General features: G+C 35.1%; 1 protein-coding gene across 6 annotated transcripts in view; it reads left to right on the top strand.

Annotated features, from left to right (window-relative positions):
• The first annotated feature begins 3,487 nt into the window (after positions 1 to 3,487).
• The window catches only part of LOC144971762 (uncharacterized), a 28,043-nt gene continuing 5,717 nt past the window's right edge, over positions 3,488 to 25,813 (top strand). Inside the window, exons 1-4 of one of the 6 annotated variants that reach the window (XM_078912858.1) lie at positions 3,488 to 3,642; positions 18,398 to 18,999; positions 21,468 to 21,607; positions 22,594 to 22,880. In XM_078912858.1, coding sequence (XP_078768984.1) covers positions 18,720 to 18,999; positions 21,468 to 21,607; positions 22,594 to 22,880 — 707 coding nt within the window. In that variant the 5' untranslated portion in view covers positions 3,488 to 3,642; positions 18,398 to 18,719. Of the gene's footprint in view, positions 4,517 to 14,819; positions 14,919 to 18,397; positions 19,000 to 21,467; positions 21,608 to 22,593; positions 22,881 to 25,813 lie in introns of those variants that run through there. The other 5 variants (XM_078912851.1, XM_078912837.1, XM_078912843.1 and 2 more) reach the window with 5 other exon arrangements.

Below are 25,813 nucleotides of genomic sequence, written 5' to 3'. Positions count from 1 at the left end.
GAAGTATGCTAATCTACAAATCTTTGTTATTAATAAATGAGGATTTTATTTATTTATACTTATAAAGATTGCGCTGTTTATCGAGATAAAATTAAAGGAAAAAGAACAAAAAACAAACAAATAACCCCCCCCCCCCCAAAAAAAAAAATAAAAAAAAAAAAAATAAAAAAAATAAAAAAAAAAAACCCCAAAAAAACCCCAAACAAACAAACAAAAAATAAATAAATAAATAATTTAAATAAAAAATAAATAAAAACCCCAAAACATACAAAAAGACCAAAATAACAAAAACAAAATCAAACAATGAAACAAAAAAAAAAAACAAAAACAAAAGAGAAACAAACAAAAAACCCTATAGAAAACAATAAAAACAAAGCAAAAACAACCCCCCACCCAAAAAAACAAAACAAAACAAAAACGAAGCAATCAAATTATTGGAAAGTAATCAGATCAGAATCCACTTTGATCGCTGCAGTTTGAGGCCGAACGAAGGGTCTTGCCCAAGGATACACAATTTTCCATGATTCCAAGATTAATTTCCAAGACATGGTAAAGAAAGAATTGCTGTGACCTGTGTGTTCTGCCGTACTATGGAAAAAAATAGTAATTAAAATTTTCGCCAAAGACACTCGTCGTTCAAAAATCGATGCTTAAAATGACCCTAATCTGGGCAAGATGAATGAATTTTTTAACGATCGACATTTAAAGGACGAGTTTTCTAGCCAAATTATTAAACAAATGTTTTTCCAGAGTACGGCAGTTAAATGGTTAAAAAAGAAAAGTCATCATGATGTGATAAAAATAGTGACATGATCTGGAAAAACACATATTTTGAAAATTGGCCAGAAAAATCGTCCTTCAAATATCGATCGATTAAAATGGCCCTAATCTGGGCAAGATGAATGAATTTTTTTTTACGATCGACATTTAAAGGACGAGTTTTCTAGCCAAATTATTAAACAAATGTTTTTCCAGAGTACGGCAGTTAACTGGTTAAAAAAGAAAAGTCATCATGATGTGATAAAAATAGTGCCATGATCTGGAAAAACACATATTTTTAAAATTGGCCAGAAAAATCGTCCTTCGAATATCGATCGATTTAAAGAACTCATCTTGGCAAAAATTCTCAAATCTGGGACTTCGGCTAGGTCCCGGGAGAATAGTGTTGAGAGGACAACAAATACAGCCAGCAGGAAATAACATTTTATCTATTGAGAGGTAGATGGACATGACATACCCCCAAAGGACGAATTTAGAGGCCAAAACTTTAATTATCTACGCGTTTTTCTTTTCGGAGTAGAGCAGTATTATGTAAAGAATGAAACACAAAGATTTAGACGTTTCTTTGCAATATAAAGGCTATATTGCCAAACTGCGGATAAGTCCTCCAGAGCTATTGAGCCCATGGAGCTAACGTTTACTCCAGTTTTTATAGCGTGAAACAGAAATAGCAATTGCCTGCTATCCTTTGGACGGAACACTAGTCTATCGCAAATGCTTTCCGCCAGATCTTACAGACCCAGCTACACGATCACTGGGTGGACAGGGTAGTCAGAAAAAAAAACCCATCTCGACTGTGACTGTATCCGGGATCGATCTCGGTCCCTATGGGTGTGAAGCGAGTGCTCTGACAACTGAGCTATAGGCAGTGGCGTGGGGCCATTGGATCGAATGGTGCCAGGCACCACACCAATCTTTTAAAAATCATTAACAGCATAATTTAATTAAAAATAAAACAGAAATTTTAACTCCACTGTCTTTCGCCAACTCGCCAACAACATACTGCCTTTTTAGTCTCCACTCTATTCAAGATTCCGAATCACGCACTGCGCCGACTCGTGTGTTGGTGACATCACTGCGCGAATTCGTGACTGAATAAACACCGTGGTGCAAAGCAATCCGAGCTCCAGTTAATGCTCTATCCATTAGTATCGCTACAGCTGATTGAGCGAGAAACTGGGTCGAATTATTCTATCTTCAAATAGCGGAAAAACCATCGACTTGTGCCAGGATCTGAGAGCTCCACCGTTGGACGTCATAATTAGGGTAACTTCGGCCATCCAAAATATTACATTAACTGTCAAAAACACTGATCATTGTTAAGTTTATTTCTGAGCAGCAAAGAAAAACAACATAAAACTTAAAATTATGACATATCAAAATCCCCCTCCCCCCACCTCTTTTTCACGATTATTGAATAAAGTAATTCTTTGCAACACGAAGCATTGGGGACGAAATTACTAACATTTTTCTTGCTTGTAGTGCCGAGTTGATGGTTACGTGTGTATGGGTGTTTATTTGTGTCTGTGTGTGTATGTGTGTGTGTGTGTGTGTGTGTTTGTGCGTGTGTATTTGTGTCAGTCAGAGAAAGAAAGCGAAGATTGTCAACAGTTATACTTTGGTGTGTTTTTTGATTTCTTAAGTACTTAAGTGGAGTGATTTTTTTCTTTGTGATGCTTTAAGATCTGAATCTACCTTTTATTTGTGCAATCATTAATCGTATTCCACTGATTTCCATTATTTGAGATATACTTTGAAGTTTTGTTTTGTTAAACAATGAATTGCAATGAATCAAGTTGACTCTTTACTTCACGACCGTTTGGGAGATCGACACTAGATGACAAATTAGAAATAAAAAGACTAGTTCCTCACCAACCAACTGATTTTGAATTAACACAGGTGTGGAAATCTCGAAAACGCTCATTTTCAGTGACATGGTATGACAGACATGAATGGCTCACAGTTAGTTTAGAAAAAAAAAACCGTTTCTTTTGTTTTTATTGTCTACTTTTTACAGATACAACAAACACTGACAAATCATGGACATCTATAGGCTATAGTGACCTTAACCACTTCCATCGTATTTCTTGACCTCCTGAAGTTGTTTTAGCACCCTTAAAAGAGTGAAAAATTTCTTGCGCAATTCAATGAAACAGGAGCGGTTAAAGTCGTTAATGATTCTGTCAATTCACAAAGCTGAAATAGATGCCAAATGCCATTCCAGATTTCAATAAACAAATTATAAAAAAGATTTGCAGAGATGAAACATCGCCGTGCAGATTTTCTTTACAAGTACTAAAAGTAAGTAATTTCTGTCATAGGTTTATTTTTCTCTTTTGATTTACATTTATCACATATTGATTGCATTATCTACCAAATCCAATCCTTTAAATAGTTGACAAAGAATAATTACAAAGACCTTTTCACACGGGACTTGTATCTCAGTGTTGTGGCTTGTTGTTTTCATGAATTATTTGTTTTTGTGAGTTTTGTACACTCGTAGAAATCATCGACCCTCCCCCCACCCTTCCAAAAAAGAGAGTTTTTAACATGTGCTCTCTCCTCTTAATCTTGTTCACTGTTTAAGAATTTTTTTCTTCTTCTAATCATGGCACCACCTTATGCCGTCAATACGCCACGCCGCTGGCTATAGGTACCCCAAACTGTTAATAAGGCTGTATATTTATTTCTTTTATCAATTTTGTTTGACAAAAATTGTTGCGTGACTAACGGAGCGTACAGTTAACAGACCTATCTAGACCTAGACGAGATTTCCCGGGCTAGAGAGAGCTAGCGTTTGTTTTTTTTCGTTGTTCGCTGGAAATAATATATTACAATGTGCCTATTGCATCCAGGACAGAGGTACATTCTAAGGTTAAGTGTCAGTCATTCTCCTGGGCTCATTCATACTCCCTTCACTCCTTCTTTAAAACACTGTCGGTGTTGTTGTCAATGTCATTTTATTATGATATTCTTACTATACTGTGTATGTGCGCTGTTGTGACAGTAAAGGGTAAGGCACTGTGAATTATGATACTGTGTAGAGAATTTCGTTACGGCTGTTATTATTATTATTATTTTGTGTAGAAGTAGAAGAGACGAATTTGACGTCTCACAGCTCTTTGTTATTATTTTGAGACAGCCATTTGGATGATTAGTTCTCTCTAAATTATATAACTCGGACCATAAAAGTTAAAGGGTACACACAGATTAGCATGTTGGTACGTTTAATCAGGCTGGTGGATTTTGTGAGTATTTTAACTAAACACGTAGCATCGATACGGACGAAGCGTGTTTGTAAGATAGCCGGTTATTAAAATTTTAGCTTTCAGGTGCATCTATATTGTAATATAATACATGATAGTGATGAATGTGAAGTGATTGACCACTATAATTTCGTGATACTGATAAACAAGCTGGAATGAAATTCGACCCGTCTATGTGCAATCACATCGAGATATCATAATAATATTATGTTCACCTTTGATATTGAGTGATTAACATTGTCAGTGGGACAGGGTGAGAGACAACAATACTGACAACAAACCGCAGGTATTTAATCATACTAATCAATAATAAACTTCAGAACAGTTATAAATGGAACGAAGTTGACGTCATTCAGCTCCTTGTTGCTGTTTTCAGATAGCCTCTTAGTAATTATAGCAATCAACTATAAACCGTCAAGGTTACGCGCAATTTTGTGTTGTTGGTAAATTATATCATGCTGGCGGATGTTGTGAGTATTTTACTTAAACGCATAGTATCAATATTAAGCTTTTGTTTGAAAATAATAATAATTATGAAGTTGTCTTATTGTGTCTGTTGTAGTTTTGTAGTTGTCGTTGTTGTTGTTGTTATTGTTATTGTTATTGTTAGTACAAACAAACTGTAAATAGAAATAGATTGTGTGAATCGCTGTTTTAACGGGTCAACGTGTTAATTTTACTGTAACACCTTTCGATTAACCATAAAATAGTGGATATAAGTAAAATAATGTTATTCAGAATCTCGATTGAAAAGGAGCTGGGGGGGGGGGGGCACAGCTGGTCGCCATGCATTCAAGATAAATATAGAAGGAACGAAGTTGACGTCACTCAACACTTTGTTATTGGTGATTAGTTCTCACTTAATTCTATTAATCAGACTATAAACGTTTAAGATTGCACATAGTTTTGTGTGTGTTGGTACGTTCTATACGGCTGGCGGATGATGTGAGTATTTACCTACACACATAGCATCAATTATTGTGTTAGCGGTTCAATGACATATTGTTATCCTTTTTGATCAGAATCACTGTACATAATTGCCACCAGATCTAAATCAGGCCCAACTGTCCCATCAAATCATTGCTGGGAGGACAGTATTTATTGTCTGAAAAAAAAATATTTAAAATATATATTTATATAATATATAGTATATATTATATAATTTATAATAATATATCTGTCTCGGAATCGATCTCGGCGCTTTCACGGTCTTAGATACTCTACATAATGAACGAAGAGGCTTGATCGTTTACTGGCCCATCTGAGGTCCATTTTTCTGTCATTGCTATCGAGATTCTTTCTTTGTTGTTATGTTGTAACAAAAAATGAAATATTATTCCTAGTGCAAATATTATTCCTAGTGCCTACTTACTTCTTACAACTTTAGAAGATATTCCTATTATTATTGCTCATTATTTTCCGAAGTTCCACAACACTTGATAAACTATGATAAACTATTTTCTATATTTTTTATTATTATCATCATCATCATCATCATCATCATCATCATCATCATCATCATCATCATCATCATCATCATCATCATCAATATCATCATCATCCTCATCACCATCACCATCAATTGTGTCGTATAATTTTATAACTCACTAAAAAAACTAAATTGTATTTTTTGTTATCACAACCCCCCTCCCCGTTTCCACCTCTTATGCTCACATACAGCCCCCCCCCCCCCACGCACACACACACACACACACGCACACACGCACACATATTTAAGTGAATTCCAACTCTATCCACAAGCACAAGCATGAATCGATATTTTTATGTGATCAAACAAATTAAAATCTCAAAAATTTTATCACTTTTGTATTCAATAATAATTAATTAAACCAACCATGAAATATTCAATACCACCCCCCCCCCACACACACACACACACACTCCTTAGCAATGAGTTTAAAAGATTTAACGATTTCAAGCATCAATATTGAACAACAAAACAAACAAAAAATGAATATAAGGGCTTTAATAAATCACGGTAACGATTAAGACCTCAGCCATTCCTCGATAAATAATAAATATGGAAAGTCTCAGGTTTAATTTTTTCTTACAAGTTGGGAGATAATATGAGTTCTAACGTCTTCGGCTAAAAATGAAAACAATCGTTTCATCGATGTGGTGGAATGGTAAATTGACTTTACAGCTCAGATTCTGACTACACGGACCCTTTTCTCATAACTTAGTTGCTCATAATTTCACAGTCAAGGATATTCTCAGCTGATCCAAAACAGATACTTAAAGGTCACTTAAGGTTTTAGCATGAAAAGTACTCGCGTTTTATGTTCAAAGCTTTGGCCAGCAAAGATTTCCCTGGGGTTGACCTTGAATATGAGTCCAGCCACTCTCAATTGTTATAAAGCCTCATAAAATAATATTCGCTTTATAGGGCAAAATCCGCAGAGATTTACAAAACGTTTGAATTAGATTGATGGTTGTTTTTATTTTGTTGACCACGCTTCTTAAAGAAAAGAAATATTGAAGGTTTATGTGACCCATTTAACGTAACTAACAAAAAAAAAAAAACAAAAAAAACAACGTTTCGACCCTTTGGACTTCCTCAGGAGACAGATAAAACACGCAATTATAAATGATGCTGAAATGGCTCATTGAAATGCGCTGTAACTAATTAGAAATTGTAAAAAATATCCGTTCTATAACATCAAACAACTGATGTGAACGAAGATGCTGGAAAATGAATCTTTATATAGAAAATATATGAAATTTGGGTTATATATATATATATATATATATATATATATATATATATATATATATATATATATATATATGTGTGTGTGTGTGTGTGTGTGTGTGTGTGTGTGTGATTCATACATTTAATTAGAGCATATACTTTTGTTGGAAAAGAACATGGAATGGCGTATACAAAAGCATAAACCTTATGTGCATAATGTATTATTGCGTAAAAAAGCAGTGTTCAATAAAGAATAGAATTTCCATACACGTCTTGCAGACTAATTCTTTTGTTGATACTCCGTAACTTGGTGGTGTGGTGTGGGGTAGGGGGGGGGGGGGGGGGGGGGGGTCCAATTTCTCATACAACTTCCCGTTTATCAGGTTGTATAAATTTATTGTTAAATATTAAGCAGATCCAAGTGACAGGCATTTGTCCTTTCTGTCATTGCATTGACGATTTCAAACCTTGAGCTGATGCATCTTGACCATCATAATTTAAGATAATATTATGTGACCGCCGGTTCAAAACGGTATTATGTCGGAATGATTTTGATGCTCAAAACTGAAATTGTAGAGACAAATATGAGATTTGTTTTAAGTCTATATATTTTTTATTGAGGACAATAGATGTAGTTTCTTTTCGTGACAAAAAGTAAAATCTCTTATTTCTTGTTATTTTATCTTTGAAATCACTACCTTTTTACTGTTACGTTTTTTGTGATATTAATACGTCATGACATATATTGCTGCTATTGACATCATTTTGGTATAATGTTTTATATGTAAATTTTATATATTTATTTGTAACGTGCATTGGGCATTTCGTAGTGGTGAAAATGAGCGATATAAATGCCATCATCATCATCATCATCATCATCATCATCATCATCATCATCATCATCATGATGATCATCATCATCATCATCATCACCACCATTATTATTATTATTATTATTATTATTATTATTATTATTATTATTATTATTATTATTATTATTATTTGACCGTTTTGAGTCGATGGGTCACAAATTACAATTATTGTCTACACGAGGCTTGTATAAAAACAATTTAGTAGTATATTTAAACATCTTATCATTTTGTACTGAATTGCCCTTTCAACTCCTGAACTCAGTTTTTTTTTCTATATGTATTTAATACAGAATCATACTTGCATACTTTGCTGTTACTTCTCGATCCGCCATTTGGAAAACAAAGAGATAGTTTGTCTTTAGTCTCAAAACAGTTGCGTAGAATAAAATATGGAAATCGACACTTTGGATTGGCAAAAAATTTGCGTGACTTTATGCCAAACCAAAGACATTTAATTTATCAAAAATCATTGGTATATATTAGAAAGTTCTCCTTAGTTTACTTATCTCGATCTGTTATTTTGGAAGCACTTTTGTCTGATCAGAACTGCTTACCTGAACTTTTAAAAATTCGTAGTTTCCAAGGGGAAAAAAAAGAAGAAAAATTCACTTTAAATAATTTTTGAAATAAGCAATTTGCTCTCAGCATGGTCTAAAAATGCTCCAAAGTCCTGAACATAGGTTCTACGAAGCTAAACTTTTATATTCAACAAGATTTATTCAGTCAAAGAAACTTATGCAGCTCTGTAGCTGGAGCCAAAAAACTTGTATTTCTACGAATTTTTCGTAATACTAGGCAGGTCTGTCTCGTTGATGTCTATGCGATAGAGACACCTCAAAATGCATGTTAAAGACGAATTCCCCCCTGAAGTAAATAGTCATTATAATATCTTTATCTTTATTGTGTTCACAAGAGGAAAATCAACAAAATCATGTTATTTGCCACAATGGGAAATTCGTCTCTAAGGCCTGTATCGAATAAAGGAGCTAAGTTTGTGAATTGAGTATAAATAGCGGCGGGGCTCGAACCTGGGAGTAAGTGAATCTTGCCCACAGTTCACAGACACATGGTCTCTCTGTATTTACATCGTATCATATAAGGGGCAAAACGGCCATATGACTTTTAGATGGCCTGTTATTTAGCAAAATAAATAAATAAATAGATATATTTTGTTATTCAAAGTATCCTCCTTCCGCCCCCCTCCCTCGTCTAAAAAAAAAAGAAGAAAGGGGAAAACGAACCAACAGCAGACAAATCGTATTAAATATCAACTTTCAATATAATTGACCAAAGCAGGCAATCCTTAGTGCGGTAACCAATTTTTAAAATATCCCGATATTTTAAAATATTGCACACTATATAAAGATTCGAAGAAAAGGGTGTCATTTGAATTATCAGGATTGTTATCGTGTTTCTTTTAACAACAAAATAAAGCGACAGTGAGCATGTCAGTGATCGAATGGATGACTGTGACATCAATCTTTAGTCTCGGTTTTGCATCCAGTGACTTTAGTAAAGTCCCAAAAATGAGGTTTTTGACAAGATTATGGTCTTTTTAAATGACCCATGCCATGTATATTGAAGTGCGAGTTTGTTTTTGTTTTTTTGTTTTTTTTGTTTTTGCCAATTTTAAAGTCTTTTTTTTTCTTCAGAATACGGCAGAAAAGCTGACACGAGATATCATACGGTGCTATTTAAAACCCGTCTCATTAACAACGCTAACACTGTTTAGTATAGAAATGTATTCTTAAGGTTTGCTTTACGGGGAAAATGGTGAAATCGTGGAAAGATGTTTAAGAAACACGATTATTTATTGTTTAATTATCTCTTCATTAATTTTTTTGTTTCTTTATTTTATTTGTATTAATAAATAAAAAGATAATTAATTAATTTATTTATTGGAAGGTAATTAATATATAGTGATAAAATTTAAGACTTCTTGATATATTGGAGCTGACCTTTATAAATAGAAAGATGAAGTAAACGTTTTCCGGCCGAAATGAGAACATAGCTTTTGTCAAATGTGCATCATCATGGTGGAAATAATAGTGGTTGATGAATGAAATCAGAGGGCTGGAATAGTACAATGTGTGAGTGAAATCCTGAATGATTTGTCACTTTAGGTCAAGTGTTTCGTTGAGTGGGATATTTTGCTGAACTAGCTTCTTAATCATCATTAAGTGTCATGCATGCGTATTGTTTTTTTTTTGTTTTTGTTTTTTTGTCTTTTGTTTCATTGTTTTTTTTTTTGTTTTTTTTTGCTCTGCATGACAGCTGTAGGATACTATTTGTTACAGTTATAAAGGATATTATCACTTTTGAATTCACACGTTGGAATAAAAATGAGATAAGGAAACGTCTACGAGAGAGAGAGAGAGAGAGAGAGAGAGAGAGAGAGAGAGAGAGAGAGAGAGAGAGAGGGGAGGAAGAGAGAGGGAGAGAGAGAGAGAGAGGAAGAGAGAGAGAGAGGGAGAGAGAGAGAGAGAGAGAGAGAGAGAGAGAGAGAGGCTGTGTGTGTATGTGTGGGTGTGTCTGAACGAGAGAAAGTGAATGATTTGATTCAGTTAAAAGCCATTCAGTTTAGAAATATACCTATAAATAGATCAGCGGCCAAAATGTTGTCACCAATTTGCTCACTGATCAAATCAAATTTTGCTTGCAAATGTTGCAAGAAGGCACATTTGTTCGCCGAGTCAAAGACACCGCAAAGATGGATAAATGAATGAACTGATTGATTTTTTGATGGAAATAAAAATATATTTCTCTGATTGCTAAGAGCAGGTCCCGGTCTTCCAGAGCTATAAAGCCCACATAGCCCGAGTTTATCATGTTTTTATAGCGTGAAACGGACAATAGCAATTGCTTGCTACCTTTTCCTCCAGACGCAGATGCCCAATCATTGGTAGATGGACAGAGGGAGGGGGTTCAGAAAAAAAAAATCTCAACTGCACCCGGGATCGATCTTTCTAAGAGCAGATCCCAGATACCTGCCAGTAAATTTCGATTTGTGCTTCACTTTTTAATTCCACATTTCCAGAGGAATTTATAACAAAACGTATGTGTTACTAACTCCAAAAATTATTAAGTTGTAAAGCCTTTGAAGTAGGATTTTAATGGATATTGCACTATACAACATTTAAAAGCTTAATTTGTTTGTTTGTCTTTGTTGAAATCTAATATTTCGATAAAGGCAATCATGTCCACTGGACAACTGAAAAATAAAATAAATGAATACAATAAGAATAACCCGTACAGAATGAAAGAAAACAAAAACAAACAAAAAAACAAAAACAAAAAAAAAAAAAAAAGAAAGAAAAAGACCCAACCCCAAACAGTAAATGTGCGGCGATGTGGTCGGATAGGAAGGTCATGGGTTCGAGCCTCGCTCGGCGCATAGTTGAGTCCTTGGAAAAGGCTCTTTACTCACATTCTCTCACGATGCTCATGTGTAAAATGAGTACCTGCTCATTAACAGCTTTGTCTCTGTCCGAAAACATTGTAATATCGCCTGACACGCGTCATGTCCCGTCCTGCAAATTAAATGTTGCAGTTGGCCAGAGACCCTTCGTTATCGCTTTGAGTACGTATAATGGATATTGCGCTAAATAAAAGCTCAATTATAGATAAATAAACAGATAGATAAAAATAAATAAATAAATAAATACATTAAACAAAAACATTATCCCACTTCCCCCCTCTTCTCTCGCTCTCCCTAGATCATAATAGTATAATGGAGAAATAAAGATTATCTCTTGATGACGTTAGCCATTGTTTCATTTCTTACAATTTATTTTTAAAACAGCTGATCAGTGAGCACCAAGTCGCTTGCATTAGTAATTATCTATACCATATGACTCATTTATTTTTTTTCATCCTTAATTTGGGTTCTATGTCAAAAGGAAACACTGTCACAGTTTTGGAACAACGGGACAAAAGGCTATATTGTATGCGTTGCACGCTTAATTGAGAAAGAGAAAACGTTCTTAGTTCTTACTCTGTATATGTAGCTAATTAAGCCTGGTTGTCATTGACAACAAAACAAAACTGGGTCTTCTAAACACTGGATAGACATTGTCCTCATGTATGAATGAAATTGTGACAATGCATTTGAATGACCTACAATTGAAGTGTGAATAAGTAGCAACTATAAACCCCCAATTAGAAGTACCGCTCCACTCGCAATTGATACTTATTTCTAAGCTGAGGATGGGCAATGCACAACTTTGCCTCCTGTTTTGTATTTTTCTTTGATTGGAGTGTTAGGAACAGATGAAAGGTAACACTTTTACATAAAATGTATTTATTTTACGAGTTCGATTTTATTATTCGAAATAAATCGCGAGGACGAGAGACGCATGCGCACAACCAACATGACGTTCTCTCTCTAATAACTTTTCCGCCGGTGACGGCACAGACTATGGGTGGCGTCCAATCAAAGGGACGCTACTCTTCCGCTAATCTCATTCCCTATATAACATTTCAACGTTTTCATCAACACGACAATAACTTCAAATGAATAAAGAAACGATGTCTAATGAGGCTGCAGTTAAGAACGAATAATTTAATGGGAGAAATTTTGATTTGAAATGAATTCAGTCTCCCCGTTCAGGGGGCGATGAGCAGATTCATACTGTTTGAAAAACACAAAGATCCGAAGTTTATGTTGATCGTAGTTCGTATTGTATTGTTCCATTCTCTAAAATTAAAACAAAATGAGGTAGAAAGGTTAGTCTGAGACGTTCCCTTATTTTGTTTTAATATAGTAAAGAACTTATAAATTTCAGTTAAATCTTCATTTGCAAATTGCCGACTTCTAAAGTTTAAAAATATCCCACATACATTAAAAAATAGATTTTAAAAATTAACAAAACAAAACAAAGCAAAAAAAAAAAAAAATCAAACCCCAAAAACCCAACAAAAAGCAAAGCAAAAAACAAAAAACAAAAAACAAACAAAAACAAATAAACACAAAGCAAAGTGCAACTGCAACAAAAAACAAAAACAAAAACAAAAAACAAAAAACAAAAACAAAACAAAAACAGAACAAAACAAAAAGCAATAAATTACCCCAAAAAACCCTATGTTGAGGGTGGTTGCAATTAGTTCTATGGTGTTATTATGAACTATATCCCTATAAGTGTTTGAATTTAGCGGATAAATAGCAAATAAATGAATCAACACGTCATCTCTCTATACAACATGTATTGCGACAAAAGTTATCTGACACTTTCAGTGATTTTACACCATTGTTGGGGTTTGGCATATGGTGAGTCTTTGGTAGGGTATGATGTAAGTTCCTTTAAATCCCTTATTAACGGTATTCCCTCCTCTCATTCATCTTCAGTGTTTCATTCATCCTGTTTTGTTCACAAAGGGAAAACCCAAAACGTCCACATCATCATCTGTCCTTGTTAGTTAGATTAAAGCTTCCGTTCCAGTTTTCTATTGTTATTCGAGCTTCAAGCAGTAACATTTGCATTGTGATTTCTATTGAAACGTCATTTATCAACACCGCCGCCGTTCCTTATGCAATATAAGAAGCATTTTTACATAACTGCAAAAGTCGTGTTATATATTATATCAAACATTCCCTGCTTTAAAGTCAAAACAAAAACAAACAAATAATATATGCGAGCTGGAATATGTAATCATATCTATAGTCATAAGTCGTACCCCCCCCCCCCCAACCCAAAAAAAAAAAAAAAAAAAAAAAAAAAAAAAAAAACAAAAAAAAAAACAACAACAAAAAAAAAAATAAAATGTAAAAATAAAACCCACGTAACATTGTGGGTGAAAATATAAAACGGGAATTGTACGCAGTCGTAAATTCAACCATTAAGTAGTAGTTAGTCTAATTCATTGTGGTTTTAAATCATGTTGGTCATTTTTTTAATTGCTCAAAGTAATACGAAGGTCGTACAAATTATGGAAATTACTGCCTTACACTGACAACAACACAAACAAAAGAACAAAAATAAAAATAAAAAGAGAATAAAAATAGAATAAAAACAAAAACAAAACAAAATAACTTTTTTTTTCATTTTGGCCTGAAATATAATACTTTCTTTATAGAGGAATTAGGATGACTCTCGCCATATCAAATCAATTTAAACTAAATTTTCCTTCAAGTTTCGGGTTTGGGAAACATGGACAAATTCGAGGTTATCTCAAATTCATCGATATTTGAAGTGAAAGAATTCTTGCCAAAATTAGAAAAAAAAGTGTTTTGACAGAGTTCGGGTGATAATCAGTTCGTGGATTCATGATTGAGCTTTTATGATGTTGTCGTCATGTCTATTAAATTCTCTTCTCATGAAAGCCCAAGCATGTTTTTGTTTTTATTTCATTGCAGAAGATTCAAGGTTATGAATGCAAAAATTATTATTCATTTTAAGACAGGTCATCCCACGATTTTTTTATCACCATAAACGAAGCGCTTCACAATGCGACTTTTATTCAATCTGCAGGTCATGTCATGTGGAGCAATATTTTACAACTACTACTACTTATACTACTACTACTCACTACTACTACTACTACTACTACTACTTACTACTAACTACTACTACTACTACTACTACTACTACTACTAACTACTACTACTACTACTACTATACTACTACTACTACTACTACCTATACTACTACTACTACTACTACTACTACACTACTACTAACTACTACTACTACTAACTACTACTATATAATAATATAATAATAATAATATAATATATTATATAATTAATAATAATAATAATGAATAATAATAATAATAATAATAATAATAATAATAATAATAATAATAATAATAATGATAATAATGATAATAATAATAGGTGTAATCACTACTGAAACGTGTTAGAAATATATATATATATATATATATATATATATATATATATATATATATATATATATATATATATACTAACACGCCCCAATAGAAGAAATAAAAAGAAAAGTGGCAAGACTTTGACCTGGGTGACTTTTCATATTTCTATTATAATATCTTGCCGTTCTCGCATGCCAGTTGTTTACTTTCACAAATATAATGTTGGCTACAGATGGTTCATCAATTAATACGATGATGTCTGTCGTAAAATGAAAAGAATTTGAACTGGCCACAGTTCAAGAAGAGGTCTATCTTACATTGGAATCTCATATGAACGTTGTCGAAATCAAGTCATGTGGAAAAGTCACATGATTTCTGAAAAGGATAGGACAAGTCAAACAGTGTTAGCTGGATACAATAAGTTGTGTGTCCGTGGTGTAAAGGCATACTTAGGAGGTAACGATATTATGGCCTGTGATGTTATAGATGAATATTTGAGATTAGTTTAAGACAGCAGGTAGGAAAGTACAAGAAAGGATAATTCGAGATGAAAAGAGCTAAAAACAAAAGAAAACAAACAACTAAGGAAAACGATTATATTGAAATCGAAACAAAATAAACAAGCATAAAGCATTCTTACAAAAGAATATTGAGCAATGCCAGTTGCATGTTATATCTATAGCTTCAGCTACAATGGCTGCAGATAAAAAAAGCACCGATTTCAACATAAATAAAGCCTTTAAGTTGAAGATGTAATGCCCGCAAAGACAAAAAAGAACTTAAAATGCACATACTGCCGTACTCTCGAAAAACACATCTTAAAAAACTTGGCCAGCAAACTCGTCCTTCAAATATCGATCGATTTAAATGACTCTCATCTTGGCAAAAACTCTCAAACCCGGGACTTCGCCGATATAAAGCGATATTACTTTCATCGTTTTCTTTATGCACAGATCGACATTTGCAACCATAAACTGTAGTACTTATGTCCTTGGAACATAGTTTTTAAAAACAAATAGTTGATCTGTGAAATAGTTAGAAATATTGATTTTTGGCAAAATACCAATCAATACTGTAATGGAGAATAATTTATTATATTAAAACTACCTTATAATTTCTTTTTAATTACATATTTGGAGCTTCAAATTACCAAGCTACAGCCACCTCAATATACCAATCAGCTACCTAACCAAATCTTAGTCTGTAAGCTTCATCAAAATTGTTAGACTAAGTATTTTGGTCTTGTAACAATAAGCATTTAAATCACGTAGATAAGTATTTTTTATTTATTTTTTTTTTTCTATAATTGTTATAACCAGTAAACAGCAGTCCATCAATCACTCGGGATCATAAAGCTGGAGTTTACCCAGGTTTTTGTAGCGTAAAATGACATTAAAAATTGCTTTTTACCTTTCTGATTTGGCTCTTCTTTAATGCGTATACTTTCCGCCAGATCTAAATTAAATTTGGTGTTGTGGTCACTATTGTGTAGTAGGAAGGGAGGGGGAGGTAGTGGAATTGAACACGATTCATCAGGTATCAACATGCAGAGTACTACCCCATTAATATTGGGTCACCACTCTCCACTTCCGATTTTCGCTATATTACGTTTGAGCCAGGGCCTTGGTTTGAGCCCATTAAACAAAAGAACTTTGTCAGTGGTCGTTTAAGGTCGTTTAGTCATTGCCAGAATAGTATCTTTGACATCAGAAATACAACCATGGCAGAAGTCGAATGCGCGTAACATAATATCTAATATTGTAATAGCATTGTGTTCAAAATGCAAAATGTGGTGCGGCTGTGTGGCCTAGTGGTATGACACTCGCTATCGGATATTGAAAAATGTCCATAAAAAGAGCGTATGACATCATCATAAAGTGGTAAACAAGACTTAGCCTTGTCTTTTGTTCCGATACCTTTCGTACCGTATTATCCCGTGATGATTGTAATATCGTATTGAAATGCTGATATATATTTGCATTGTGTTCCTTGTGTCGGTGGTGGAGTACTAGTAAACGTGCATTACTTCGAATTTTTTCCTTATTTGAAAGCAGGTAAAAATGAATATTTGTGTTTTATCAAGTCTTCCGCTACGAAACACCATGCTCCTTTCCTCCTCCCCAATTTCCCTCACTTTGCCTCTATCTTTAACTTTTAAAAAAATGTATTAAGCACTTATTCGCTTTTCCTCCTCCTCCTCCTCCACTAGCTCCTCCTACTCCTCCTCTTCTCTATACTTTCAGCATGCTTTTTTTGCCATCATCATCATCATCATCATCATCATCATCATCATCATCATCATCATCATCATCATGCCAAAGGTCTGAAATAAAATTTCAGCTTCTAGAGCTCTTTGGATAAAACTTACCTACAGTGCTGTAAAATGTCCACTCTGTTGTTTACATTGAGAAGGATTGGGATTAAAAGACAGACTTCCTAATAGACGTATCTGGCAGGGAGTGATGTAAACAGTTTACTTTCGATAGGTCATTTTGTGTTTACGTTGGGGCCTGTCCGTACTGCTTGCATGCTCTCTCTCTCTCTCTCTCTCTCTCTCTCTCTCTCTCTCTGTGTGTGTGTGTGTGTGTGTGTGTGCTTATGTTTGTGTGTATGTACCTGTCAGACTCTATTTAACTCTAGTGTGTATTTAACTCTCTGTCTCTGTCTGTCTGTCTGTCTCTGTCTCTCATTTTCTCTCCCCCCCCTCTCATTTTCTCTCTCTCTCTCTCTCTCTCTCTCCCTCTGTCTCTCTCTATATCTGTCTCTTTATATATATAAACATATTGTGTGTTTGTGTGTGTGTGTGTGTGAGAGAGAGAGAGATAAATACATACACACAGAGAGAGAAAGAAATAAAGAAAAGAGAGAGAGAGTGTGTGAGAGAGAGAGAAAGAGAGAGGAGAGAGAGAGAGAGAGAGAGAGAGAGGGAGAGAGGGAGAGAGAGAGAAAGAGAGAGAGAGAGAAAGAAAGAAGAAAGAGAGAGAGAGAGAGAGAGAGAGAGAGAGAGAGAGAGAGAGAGAGACAGAGATAATGATATACGATGGTCATTCCATGGTCAGTTTCATATGTTGTTATCATCGTCGTCATTAGAATAATGGTCATCACCAACCAGCCACCGTTATTTTACGTTTTGCCAAATTTAGAACATCCCTGAATCCTATACTAAATATAAGTTGTTGAAGGAGATGATACCAATCTACAATTTCAGTTCTTTTCACGAGCGATACATATAATACTATTTTTCAGTTAATGTTGCTGAATATTGTTTGAAGTGTTGGTTATTTGGTTCATAGATTGTATCTTTTTTGTGACCGTACACATAGCCGGTGACCGTGGCGAGCTGTTTAAAACTGTACCTAATGGGCTCGTGGCTTACCGTGACACTGTGATATGTTAGTTGCCGCCTCAATTCGGTAGTATTTTGGGTTGAACCAGATGTCAAAAAGTGAATTTAAGTTAAAATCTGTGACCTCGTGTATAAACCTGATAAGCCATATTTCCTTGAAAAGTGAGTTCGTATGAATAATTGATTAGTCATGAGTCGCAGTTTCTGTTCCAAAATTTTCAAGTTTGGACAATTATTGGTTTTGTGCGGTTATTTGGTCTAGTGGTATATGACACTTGCCTTCGGATAAATCGGAAAGTCCAGGTTTCGAGTCCCGCTCTGAGGGGCGCATAGTTGAGTCCTTAGAAAAGGTTCTCATTGTCTCACAGCACTCAGGCATATAAAATAAGTACCCGGCCTTGCCTCTCTGTAATGTTGTAATAATATCGCCAATCCGGCGAGATGCCTCGTCCGACATGTTAAGTGTTACAATTGGCTAAGGACCCCTTGTAGTAACAAGAGGAGCACTGTCTGTTGTCGTAGTTATTTCCCAGCATTAGGAGTTATACAGAGACATATTCATAAAGCGTTTCTATTCTTTATTCCACAGAAACGAAAGGAGGAAAACACCCGGTAAAGCAACACAAAGACGCCTTTGTGTTCAACGCGATTGATAAGTATTGAATAACCATTTGGTAATAATCTATAATATTATGGCATTGAAATCGGGTGTGGCAAAATTCATGCTAATTTGAACTGATATTCTAGAAAGATCAACATAACGAAGTTTCAACCGGAGACAATGTGAACTTACATAAAGGACAATATATTATGACTTCAGCGTACGAATGTACGATTAACAACCATTATCACCATTTAGAAGTTTTGATTAATTGCTATCATCGTAGTGGACAAATCCATTCATTTGAACAATGGGAGATTGTGATAGATTAGAGATAGCGTTCGACGAGCGATCGAAACCCTTTGACCATATAGTTGAAACATCACCGTTGCCAGTTGTCATCAAATATGACAAGAACCAGGAGGTGGACCCTAATCTTATTGGCCCAGGGTTTGATCCCTCTCAGAGCTATCTGCTTCAGTCCACCCATGAGATAAAGAGAATCCTTGCCCGCAGTGTGGAGTTCCAATCAGCTTCCAAAAGTTTTGAGGACTCCGGTCTGGACGTAACTGTCGATGAGTACTATGATGGTGAGTAGACACACACAACTGATTAAATCATATAAAATATACATTATAGGGGGGCGAAGTAACCGAGTGGTTAAGGCATTGCACTGTGATCCGGATGACCCGGGTTCGAGCCCCGCTTCAGGTACTTTCGTTTTTTTTCCTTGAGCAAGATTATTAACCCCCAATTTGCTCACTTGGACAACATGGGTGATTCCTGTTGACATCAGACATCTTGTTTGATGAGTTATCTATATTCTTTCGTGGAATGCCTAGGCGACGATATCTTATGATATCGTGGCGCAAAAGGCATAATTATACATTATTTGTAACCGCTCTCCACCAATTTACCATGCTCAATGCGCTTCAAATATTATCATAGCAAGACACGTCGAATCAATATTCAATCAAGTATTCCTCATAATTTATGACAATCATCTCGAAACGGCATCTATGTCAGATCAACTGATATTTAAAGTAGAATTATATGCTTGATTTGTAAAATTTTAGTGAAAATATATGCCGTCATTAAGGATGTTGAGTTTTGATTCTTAATCTTCAAAACTTTATGATTTTAATTAAATTGGTTTATAACCAGTGGCGTGTCATGATTACAAAATAAGGTGCTGCCAGAATCAGAGGAAAATTACTTAAAATACTTATTTGGAAATACGAAAGAAAGAAAATAAATGAAAGAAAAGACTTACTCAAATAAATAAGAGGCGGTGTTTACATTTTCTCCGTTTTTTAAATTATTTTTTTTAATGATGTCATCCATTTTTTAAAAGATGGATGTGGTGCCCGGCACCAAATCAACCAATATAGCCACGTCCCTGTTTGTAACTCAATTTTCTCCCGATCGATCACGACGTCATAATACCAGTTGTCATCGCGGGTCACATTTTTCTCCCTGTTGGTCGAAACCACGTGACAGACTCAGTGACAATCGCAGACAATCCACGTCTAATTGGATTCAGTAGTCTGATGTCACGCGCCCGGCAACGGCGGCCATCTTGGTTCTAAACAAAGAAAATCATTACTTTTTATTCTTCATGCTGGCTAGAACTTTTCATTCCCTTTTCATATGCCTTGTGATCAGAATGTGTAAAAGTCAAAACATGATCAAATTGATGGGTTTTTTTTCCTCTGGATACGCGTTTAAGCTCGCCGGAGAAATATTTCATACGGCGTCCGCCATTGCTCCGACAGTTTAGAGCCAGTGTTACTAAGTTACCATGCGTCATTAGGAAGGAAGTGACGTTATGACTGTTGAAGACTATTCTGCCCCACCGAAACGCGGGCAAACCGTCTCATAAATATCGGCTAATTTTCTTTAGGGCAGAAGGGTTTTTGAGTGTCTGTGTAGGATAAGAAGATAAGATATTGTGTAAAGCATTTGACTTATGACTGGTTTCAGATATGTGGGACCATAAGGCAAATTGCGTCCTATATGGAACAATAAATACCTTTGAAAGTGGTCCCTACGAAATTGACTATTTTGTAGATGGCACATGTAATATTATGTATCAATCATAGCGTATAAATCATATATTGCCTACTTGCCGTAATTATCAGCCTTCCAGATCATACACACGTAATTTCATAAACAGTTGACGCAAATGAGGTAAAAATACACATTTTTAAATGTTGAAGGCCTAGTCGTGTAGTTGACTCGATACACCGTTGTGTCAATCATTGTGATGCGATTAGATGCTCAAAAACTGGAAGCAGGTACTGAAGGTGGCTATGAATTAAAATCTGTACTATGGGACAATCCTGAAATATCATAAGGCGCTGTACGTTTTAAAATTATATTGATCCAAATAGTAGACATTGCTTAGACTCTGCAGGGCAGATTTGCCAAGTCAGGAAAGCACATTTTAATAAACTTGGACAGAAAACTCGTACTTAAAATAGCAATCAATTAAAACGACCCTCATCGTATCTGGTTCTTCGAAGTCCCAGGTTTGAGAGTTTTTGACAAGATGAGGGTCTTTTTAATCTATTGATATTTCAAGCACGAGTTTGTTTTTTTTTTCTTTGCCAAAATTTTAAAGGCGTGTTTTTTTTCTTCTCAGTTTGGGAGAGATGGTTTCTGCTTGCCAGTATGTCATTGAAGGTGGCTATGTGTAAAACCCATGCTCTATGCTGTCATTTTGAAAATAATAGGAAGCCAAAACAAACAATAAAATTACTAGACATGAATAGAAAAGTTTCAGAGTGAATTAGAAACTTAGTGAAATGAATATATTCACAAATCTTACACTAATACTAAAACTGAAGTTGTACGTTCATCGAATATAATAGATAAAGATAGCCATGTGTTTTTCTCGATCATGTAATCACGCGTTCAATTCGGTACAGCATTTATAATGACTGGGCTGGATTTTCTTTCCATTTGGGGCTTATCCTGCCCTTGATTATCTATTTAGAATTGTTAATTCTTCTGACTGGACTCATAATAATATGTTCATATTTATCTTATTTCCCAGGATGGTTTGCAGTATTTGGTAACCCATCCGACCACCAGTCTGATCCAGTCGTCCCACATTTCAGGAGCATGGGAATGCTGTCGGTTTCACCATGTCACAAGTTTTTAGTCTCTGGCACTCAAACACTGGAGGCTATGGAGGTGAGCATATACTAGATATCTCTTCCCTCTATTCATCTGTCTTTCTATCTTTCCTCTCCTTTCCTTTCTGCTCATCTACCACAACTCCTACTTCTACTACTACCACAATAACAACAACAACAACAACAACAACAACAACTACTACTACTACTACTACTACTACTACTACTACTACTACTACTACTACTACTACTACTACTACTACTACTAATACTACTACTACTGCTGCTGCTGCTGCTACTACTACTACTACTGCTGCTGCTGCTACTACTACTACTACTACTACTACTACTACTACTACTACTACTACTACTACTACTACTACTACTACTAGTACTACTACTACTACTACTACTACTACTACTACTACTAATTCTACTACTAATACTACCACCACCATCACCACCACTACTACTACTACTACTACTACTACTACTACTACTACTACTACTACTACTACTACTACTACTACTATTACTATTGTTACTAGTACTTTTATTCATTTCACTCTTTATCTAACAATTTGACGGTCTAAATTTCTCTAATTAAAAACTTTAACTTTTCTACCGCTCTGTCACTTTTCAACTAATTTTATTATGTATTTTATCCCTCAACTGGTATGATAATTAGGTATATATGTATATGTTATATATATATATATATATATATATATATATATATATATATATATATATATTATATATATATATATTATATTTGAGATTTCCAAGTTTTGTTCGAATAACATTTGAGCTAGACACATATTCTCTCATTCATAACTTTAAATATTGAGAGTTGATGAATGGTAGTGACAAGGTAAGATTTAGTAATGAATAGTTTGTTTTAAAACTCACAGATATAGACCGTGAATAAGTGATATCTTTATAGATGTGATATTTTAGTTTGTTCATTTAACTAAATAATCAATTACTCTTTAAGAATGTGATTTTTCCTATTTATATCTAATATCTCGCCTTAAATTCCAGGTGATTAAAAACATTGACGGCAGCAAGAGCTTGAATCCAATACTCATTCATCCAGGATCTGTGTTGACCAAAGTCGGAATGTACACAGTGTCATTGAAAATTAAAGTAAAGAAAAATATTTTTAAGAGTAAGATCGTCAAAAAAGATGAGACATATCTGTCGTGCTTAGATGAGCAACAAAAGGAGATGTTAATATCTTGCCAATCTTCGGGGATATTTTACGTCATCTCTCAACACACTGGCCAGGTTAAAACACCCGTCATGAAAATGGAAGAGATTATACAAAGGTGATTGTTTTTATTTTATCTTTCCTATGCAGAGTTCAACTTTACCCGAATCTTGAAAAGATATAGATAAGTTGTGTATGGAACAGTAATTTAAAACAAACCAAACAAAAAAAAAAAAAAAAGACAAAACAAACTAGTGGATAACCCGCACTAGTTGTGGGGAAATAAAGATTATTACGAAGAAGCACTCATCTGTCGTAATTGTTATACTGCTGTATTGTGGAAATAAGCATAGATCGAGACTACTCTTTTCATCAAAATCGGTCTGGAATTAAAGTCTCGAATGAATCTGGCAACTGTGCGTCTAGATGAAGATACCCAAAGTCAAATAACCTATCATTATGGGTACCATCATTATCCCTAGCAGATTTTATAAATAATCAATTGAGTCAACATAATGTGATGGAATTACCCATATATTTTAAAGGGTTTGCAAGTTACTCGTATATCAAGAGGTAGAAAATAGTTTTATAATTTTTAGATTTGCCAGTTTTTCTGTGCTCGTTGGCAAAAAATTAACATGAGCTGTACGGAAGAATTTTGAGCATCAACCCTATTTTGTTTTAAAGAAAAGATTACTATTGATACGACTTTTTGACATAATAATACACCGTCCACACCAAGCTAGATCAATAACCAAGATACTCCAAGTACAAGTCTATAACATGCTAAAGGCACAATTTGCCCATCTCTACAAATCTTATAGGGAATGAGATTAGCGGAAGAGTAGCGTTCCTTGGTTGGACGTCACCCATAGTCTGTGACGTCACCTCGCTGAGCGAGGACGAGAGACCATGCGCACAACCAACATGACGTTCTCTCTCTAATAACTTTTCCGCTGGTGACGTCACAGACTATGGGTGACGTCCAATCAAGGGACGCTACTCTTCCGCTAATCTCATTCCCTATACCAATCACTTAAATCTATCACACCACACGAATTTTGTCACTCCAGTCATTCAATCCTCTCGGTGTTCTTGTGTATGTGGAAAACGCGTTGACATGATGTGGGGTCTTCGATGTCTTATTATGTCATGTGGTAGTTTGTACCATTCGCGTATTGTTAGAGGGGAAAGCTGTATTTATTTATTGATGCTTTGCTTTTATCAACAAAATAATAAACAATTATAACATCCGCCAGTCGGATATAAAGTACCAACACACAAAACTATGTATAACCTTAAACGTTTTAGTCTGATAAAAGATATTTTATTGAGAACCACTCATAAAAATGGCTGCCTAAAAACAATAACAACGAGCTGAGTGACGTCATTTTTGTTCCTTCCATCTTATTTGATCTCACGATTGGCAGATGGAATTTGGTTCCTTCCATCTTATTTGTTCTCACGATTGGCAGATGGAATTTGGTTCCTTCTATCTTATTTGTTCTCACGATTGGCTGATGGAATTTGTCAATGTGATGAAACCTCGTGGAGTATCTGCTTTTTTTTTGTTTAAAAAAAATTGCTAATGCAGTCTAGAATGTTTATGGCTGAGTGTTTGCTTGCGACTGGTCTGTAGAAATAAAAGTATTTTATTACACCGTCACAAAGTTCGTTCCGCAAATATCTTGACTTCATCCCGGTTTATGATTTTAAAGTGTTTATGCAAAAAGACGTTAATTTAAATCGATATACTTGACAAGTAGAAAGTTTTAAATACCTAGGTTCAATAGTGACAACAGATGGAAGATGTAACCGAGACATCCGAGCAAGAATAACTCAAGCCAAACAGGCCTTCATGGACCTGGGAAACATTTTGAAAAACAAACAGATGTCGTTCGGGATTAGATTCCGAGTCTTGAAGTGCTACGTGTGGCCAATCTTGTTCTACGGATGCGAAAGCTGGACTACAAATGCAGAAACACAAAAGAACATTGAAGCTTTTGAAATGTGGTGCTTGAGAAGGATGCAGAGAATATCGTATACCGCACACAAAACGAACGAAGAAGTGCTAAAACAAACATACCAACAAAGGAAACTAATGCCCTTAATAGTGGATCGACAACTATCCTTTTTCGGACACATAGTAAGGAAAGATAAGAATGAATACCTGGCAAGTTGTGGAAAAATACCTGGTAAACGCGCCCGGGGGAGACAAAGAAAAACACTCATAGACCAACTGAAGGGCTTCACCAACCTAACAATCCAAGAGCTGTTTGAAAAAGCAAGAGACAGGGAGGAATGGAGAGAGATAATTCATGCAGTATCCGAAGCCTGGACCAGGCATGGAACCTAGAAGAAGAAGAAGAAGATACTTGACATATCTTAACATTTTCTCTCAGAAAACAGTAGCATCTCCAAGCCTATTACTGCTCCGGTGTTACAGTCATATCGCAGATCTAAAAAAAAAAATTGTTCTCCATTAGGCCCATGGAACCGGATTTTTCCCGGTTTCTATAGCGTGAAACGGGCAATAGCTATCGGTTGCTATACTTAGGATAGGACGCTTGTCTATCGCAAAGTATTTTCCACCAGATCTAAAAGACCCAGCTACCCAAACACATCCGCGTGGAAAGGGAGGAAGGGTGTCAGATAAACAGACTGCACCGGGATCGATCTTTGTACCTTTGCATGTTAAGCAAGTGCTCTACCAACTGAGCTATCGGAACTCCCTTTAATTAAGCGGTTAGTATATAAATTCACAAGGATCGTTAAAGTAAAATATCATGTAGCAGAATATATTGTTAAATAAGATGAATTTATGATGACAAAATAAAAGCTGTATCTAGATTTGTAATCAAATTTTCTAGAAACTCCCAGGTCTCAGAGGTTTTTTGGTTGTTGTCAAGATGGGCTTAATTTAAATCGATCAATATTTGGAGGACTTGTTTTCTGGCACTTAAAAACAAACCAACAAAACAAAACAAAACAACATTTTTTTTACAGAGTAGGGCAGAACAGTCGGGTGTTATTTAGTTCCTTGTTTTTACC

Source organism: Berghia stephanieae, chromosome 1 (assembly GCF_034508935.2).
Source record: "Berghia stephanieae isolate SIO BIC M18660-M18661 chromosome 1, UCSD_Bste_1.3, whole genome shotgun sequence".
In the NCBI taxonomy this organism is placed as follows: domain Eukaryota; kingdom Metazoa; phylum Mollusca; class Gastropoda; order Nudibranchia; family Aeolidiidae; genus Berghia; species Berghia stephanieae.
Note: the sequence above shows the minus strand (reverse complement) of the source record. Positions and strands in the feature narration are given on the sequence as shown.